Genomic DNA, 6,543 nt, shown 5'->3' on the forward strand with positions numbered 1-6,543 from the left:
GATTGGTCAGAAACAAACTTCTCATCATCAACCGTCCTCACTTCCTCACAGACGAAGGTCAAAGTTCCTCCAGCGCCGGAGCTCTTCATCCCCTGAAGAGGAGAAGGTCATGTACTTTTACTGCAATACTTCAACTACATGACGCTGAGAATACTGCTGTACTTTTACTGCAATACTTCAACTACATGACGCTGAGAATACTGCTGTACTTTTACTGCAATACTTTAACTACATGACGCTGAGAATACTGCTGTACTTTTACTGCAATACTTGTACCACATGAAGCTGAGAATACTGCTGTACTTTTACTGCAATACTTTAACTACATGACGCTGAGAATACTGCTGTACTTTTACTGCAATACTTGTACCACATGAAGCTGAGAATACTTCATCAGGGTACTTTTAGTTAGTAAAGGATGTGATATTTTTCCACCTCTGTGGATGTTGTAATAAAGGATCTCCAGGACTTCCAGGACCTCTTCCTGGAAACAGACTGTTTGCTACCTCCTTGAAGACTCCTGGAACTCCCTTGAGGACACGCAGCTTACTGAAGAACACCTGTAACCTCGTCAATAACTGATGTCCTCCTCCAGGAACCTTCAAGGATTCCTGGGATGTCCTGAAGGACACTCAGAGGCTCCTCGAGGATAAAGTCAGTGATTCCTGAAGGACAGAAAGGCCACTTGAAGAGCCTTGATCCTTGAGAGTTCCTTGAATCCTTTAAAAGCTCCTGGAATCTGTCTGGGATCCCCAGAATCCTCTGGACTTCAGACATGATCGGTTTAATGAAAATATAATCATATTTATTTTCACGCTCTGTGATTTTAATATTCTGTAAGCAACAGAAAAACTGGTCCATGTGAGCTGCGACACACACTGAAGAAAGCTGCAGGGAGGGAAAATGATGCTTTCACGTGTTTACTTTGATCCACAGCTCTGAAAAATATCGATCCTGTAATTTCAAACCACTAAACACCGATTAAAACCTGCCAAATATCGATTACTTTCACTGTAACGACTCATCAATTGATTTTGAATTGAAGTAACGGCCAGGCGACTGTGGGCGGGCACGCGGGGAGGGTCAGAGAGCGGCGATTGGCTGAGGGCGGTACAGAGGCGGGAAGGTTTGTGGGAAGACGGGCGATGATTGGTTGAGGGCGGTAACGTCGCGCGCATGATCAGCCGGTTAATAAGACGCCGGTTTGGAAGTTTGAGTAACAGTGAACAGTGAGTGAGAGATGCGGGCGGACTGAGGACGAGCCGCAGCGGAAAAACACGAAGAAACGAGACAGAAAGCGTCCGAGTGTCTGCGGTGGTTTCCGTCCCTCAGTCTCCAACGGTGGTCCGGACCATGGTTCAGCAGACGGAACATGGCGGGGCGGGGATTCACGGTGGGTCCCGTGAGGCGACCGACCAAGACGAGAGCGAGCTGCTGGCGGCCTCGGCGTGCAGCCCCGTGCCGGTGAAGCCGGACTGGTGTAAAACAGCGTCGGGTCACATCAAGCGTCCCATGAACGCCTTCATGGTGTGGTCCAAAATCGAGAGGAGGAAGATCATGGAGCAGTCACCGGACATGCACAACGCGGAGATCTCCAAGCGGCTCGGGAAGCGGTGGAAAATGTTAAAAGACACGGAAAAGATCCCGTTCATCCGGGAGGCGGAGCGGCTCCGGCTCAAGCACATGGCCGACTATCCGGACTACAAGTACCGTCCCAAGAAGAAGCCCAAGACGGACGGCTGTGCGTTTCCTCCGGGGAAGGCAGCTGCTCAGTCCCCGGAGAAGACCGGCGTCAGACCCGTGAATAAAAGCCACGCCGCCGCCAAGAAATTCACTAAGTTGAAAGCCAGCAAGCCGGTCGTCGGTCCCGGCCGAGCGAACACCCACCTCCCGCAACACCAGCACCCGGACCCCCGGTACCGGTACGTGTTGACCACCGGCTTTAAAACCAGCAAGCTTGTTAAACGGGACTTTACCGACGACGAAGAGGACGACGACGACGATGATGAAGACGACTCCGAGGAGGAGCGGGAGTTTAAAGCGGACGAGGAGGACGTGCCGTCCAGCCTCAGCCGGGGCTCCGCCGCCGCCGAGCCGGAGGGAGCCGGCAGGTACGAGCCGTCCGGACGGCTGTTCTACAGCTTCAAGAACATCACCCGACAGGGCACCAGCACCTCCTCATACCCGGCCTCCCTCTCACCAGCATCCTCGTCCCGGTCCGGCTCCACCTCCTCCTCCTCCTGCTGCGGGGAGGACCTGGAGGATCTCGCCGCGGAGGGGACCGACTTCACCCTCAGCCTCCTGGCCGGCTTCCACGCCTCCTCCGAGCCGTGGAACTCGTCGTCCAGCTCGGCCCCGGGGAACCTGAGCCTGTCCCTGGTGGATAAAGACCTGGACTCGTGCAGCAGCGAGGGCAGCCTCGGGTCCCACTTCGAGTTCCCGGATTATTGCACCCCGGAGCTCAGCGAGATGATCGCCGGGAACTGGCTGGAGGCCAACTTTTCCGACCTGGTGTTCACTTACTGATCCCACGAAGGGGTCAGCAATACCACACCCGGCCAGGGAAGGGGATTGGTTTCCATCTGCCCCGGAGCCGGTTCTGGAGCTCCAGAGCCCGTCAGGGACCGGGGCGGTGGGGCTGCTGCTGCCCGGGAGCGGACGGCTGTGCTGGGGGACTGGACACACTCTGCGGTACTTCTGCAAAAAATGAATGAAATGAAATCAGCTCAACAGGGTTTTATGGATTTTGTTTTCAGTTGCTCGGGTCTGAACCAGGACCCGAACTATGCATTCCCGTCCAGACCCAGAACAGACTACTTAACACTAATATCAGGATGCAGGACTCTGCAGGACCAGGACTCACTCCGGGACGCTTTTATGTGACTCACTCGGTCTTTTCTTTGTTTGTGTTTCCGGCTCGGTCCAGGTGAGAAACGCCTTGACACGCTGGGTTCGCAGCCCGGCTGCCCGCAGGTATGGCAGGAAACACCTTTTGATATTTACATGACCAAACATACCTCATCTTTTTTTAAAGAAATCAGAAAGTAAAACTATTTTCAGGCATATTTTTGTACAGTTTAAGGGTCTTCAGGCACTTCTTCCACCACTTTTCACTCTGAATGAAGTTGATTTGTATCTGAGCTGTGAGGGTTCGAGGCCCGGCCGCCTCGCTTTAATGCCCTGCTGTTGTTTTAAAGATGGACAGACAGAGGAGGCTGGCAGATGTATATGTTGTGTAAGATAGTTAAAGTTTAGGAGTTTATGTATATTGGTGTGAGTGAGTCCCTGACAGCAGGAGAGAAACTGGATTTTCTGTTTTTTATATCATCAATGGCACATATTTGTTTTTTGCTCCTTATTTTTGTGCAATATAAAGAGAAAAGTGAAATAATGGACCATCCCGAGTTTTTCTTTTGGTTTCTTTGCAGCAGGAGAGAAACTGCACTCACTTGTCTGTTTGTGACGACTGAATAAATCAGCTGGAACTGACTCACCTGCTTCATTCTTCGTTCTCTGAAGTACAAGTACACTGTGAACGTACTCCACTACAAGTACAGGTCCTTACTTCAGTCAAAGTGTGTAATTCTACTGGTGAAAATGTACTTAAAGTACTCCTGTTGCAGTAGAGTGTTCAGCAGATACGAGCTTTTCACTGGACAGGAAGAGAAAGAAAGTTGAGATTTCACTTCCAGGAAGTGTCCAGGTTTTCCAGGATCCTCAAGGTGGTCCTTAAGTTCTCCAGACCTCTGAACCAAGAAATGCTGATGAAGTGAAAACGGGTCTGAAGATCTGTGAGGTCATTTTGGTTTTCTCCAGCGGTCCTTGAAAGTCATTGAAATGTCCTGGCATTGACCATGACAGTCCTTCCAATCACTGCCATCAGTCGCTGATATTGATCCTCTCACACAGAGAAAATGATGTTTCATTCACAGCTCAACAACCTGTGGACACGCGGGGACAGCAGGCGGGGACGGCGTCCACATGTCTGATGATACTCACACACACACACACACACACACACACACACACACACACTCTCTGATTGTCCTGATCAATAACTGAACTCAGGCTCTTCTTCCTCGGTGTCACCTGTTGAAGATCCTCTTCAGGTGGAACGAGCCGCCGCCTTTGAGTGGACAGTTTGCAGGTCCATCGTCTGTCCACCGTCCACCTTTCATCTGTTTACGTCCCCCAGAATGCAAAGCAGGGCCTGATTGGACGTCTGAGCTCCATCAGAGCGGAGCGGAGCCTTGAGGGGTCAGAGGTCAGGGGGTCAGGGGTCACTGGGTCACAGAATGGGTGCTGGGAGCTGAGCTTTTCAGAGGAAGGAGGAGGAGGAGGAGGAGGAGAGGAGGAGGAGGAGGAGGAGAGGAGGAGGAGGAGGAGGAGAGGAAGGCAGAGGAGGAGGAGGAGAGGAGGAGGAGGAGAGGAAGGAGGAGGAGAGGAGGAGGAGGAGAGGAAGGAGGAGGAGAGGAAGGCAGAGGAGGAGGAGGAGAGGAAGGAGGAGGAGGAGAGGAAGGCAGAGGAGGAGGAGGAGAGGAAGGAGGAGGAGGAGAGGAGGAGGAGGAGAGGAAGGCTCTTTCATTTATGTTTCATTAGATGCTGAATATTTGTAGTTTTTGAGTAGTTTTCAACCTAAATCTGTCTTTTGTCCTCCTGTCAAACTGACTGAATCCACAGCGTCCACACTGTCCACAGCTCCAGTCCACAGACGAGAAAGTACACAGTGACAGTACAAATACTCAAAGTATAAGTACCTCGACAGCACAGCTGAGGCTGATGTGACGGATGGACAGTGAGGACATTTGTCTTCACTGCAGTGTCATCGTCCTTCACCGCCTCAGACTAACACACACACACACACACACACACACACACACACACACACACACACAGACACACATATACATATTTGACACTTGACCTACATATTCACTGTGTGTGTGTGTGTGTGTGTGTGTGTGTGTGTCTCTGATCAGCAGCAGACTGAATTCACACACTGTAAAAAGTGTCCAGTGGATGTAACTTTATTCAGTCGTCAGGCTGCAGCTTCGTCATCGTCATCATATTTTTGTGATGTTTATTGTTCATATTGTTGTTGATCATATTGTTTCTTGAGATCAATACGATGATCAATGTTCCCTTTGATGTTTACAGCGGGTCACAGCTAGCATCAACCGCATTAGGTGGTGCTAATTTATGCTTTAGCTGACATTTTGATGCTATTTTTGGTGAGCGTAGCGGGTTGGTATCGTGTGCTAACATTATGCTAACATTATGCTAACAACACAAACTGCTGGGCATTAGCCTGTTAGCTAACGTGACGCCATGTTTAACTCGGCGGCCTCAGGGTGGATGGACGTAAAGGACCGAGACAGCGAGACTATTGAAACAGACAGCTGAGACATTTTGGGACACCTGAGCCCAGCGGAGGACACTTTAGCTCATTTTAGGAAACAGAAACTCCTTCTGAGGAGATTTTTCTGCAGTGTTTTTGCACCTTTTGTACAGCTCAGGACTTCAGATGATGAGTTTCTGGGTTAAAGGTCAAGACATTATATTACGGGTGGAGGCGGCGGTGCTTGCTGACATCATCCTTGTGATTGACAGGTCAATATGAGTGAGTTGTTACGGTGTTCTCGTCCCTCTGAAGGCCTCGATGACAGAAACGCTCATTTCAGGCCTGTTAGAGGACAAAGAGTCAGTGTTTGAGGTCAGAGACGTTTCATGTCCACATGTCCGTCATCACGTCAGGTACGATCAGGTGCGTCGCTCACCTTGCCGCGTTTCGTCTGGAGCATTCCAGTCAAATGTCAGACCTTATGAGACCTCAGCTGACGTCCTTTGTCTTCTGTCCTGCTGGACTCGTCTCTGTCTTTATCACAGCTGTTGATTTTTAATTTGTTAATAAAGTTTTTGTGTCTGAGTTCAGTTCAGTGCTAACAAAGCTAGCCGTTAAGCTAACTGTGTGAGGCTGCTGATTGTATTTTTACTGCGTCTACTGCATCAAGTACTGTGTTGTACTGCGTCTGACACTGAATGTGTCTTTGCCACACTTGCACTTGTACTTTAATTGAGTATTTCTGCTCCATCTCAGAGGAAATGTTGAACTTTTTACTTCACAGTAATTCTTTGAAAACCTTTATTATTTTGTTTAATGTGGCAAAAACCAGTTTTAAGAATTATTTTAGAGAAAATTGACTTTTGTCCTCAGTCTGTTTTCACTCAGTTTCCTGTTCAGCTCTGCTTCACACTGATGAACTGGGAGGACTCGATCACACACACACACGCACACACGCGTGCACACACGCATGCACACACTTGCGTGCACACACACACACATGAGCACACACACGCACACATGCGCGGGTGTTTGGCCTCGTCTGAGGTCAGACGGGGCCAAACACCTGCTTCCTGTCCCTCATTTCCCACCTTCCTGTACTGACCTCAGGCGGTGTGTGCGTGCGTGCGTGCGTGCGTGCGTGCGTGCGTGCGTGCGTGCGTGCGTGCGTGTGTCTGTGTGTGTGTGATCGAGTCCTCCCA

General features: G+C 50.2%; 1 protein-coding gene across 1 annotated transcript; it reads left to right on the forward strand.

The window, feature by feature from the left end:
- The first annotated feature begins 1,224 nt into the window (after nucleotides 1-1,224).
- On the forward strand, nucleotides 1,225-3,472 carry sox11b (SRY-box transcription factor 11b). Its single transcript, XM_070987223.1, has one exon. The coding sequence runs from the start codon at nucleotides 1,354-1,356 to the stop codon at nucleotides 2,524-2,526; it is 1,173 nt and encodes a 390-aa protein (XP_070843324.1). The 5' UTR covers nucleotides 1,225-1,353; the 3' UTR covers nucleotides 2,527-3,472.
- Nucleotides 3,473-6,543: the final 3,071 nt, after the last annotated feature.

This window comes from Chaetodon trifascialis, chromosome 19 (assembly GCF_039877785.1).
Source record: "Chaetodon trifascialis isolate fChaTrf1 chromosome 19, fChaTrf1.hap1, whole genome shotgun sequence".
Lineage (NCBI taxonomy): Eukaryota > Metazoa > Chordata > Actinopteri > Chaetodontiformes > Chaetodontidae > Chaetodon > Chaetodon trifascialis.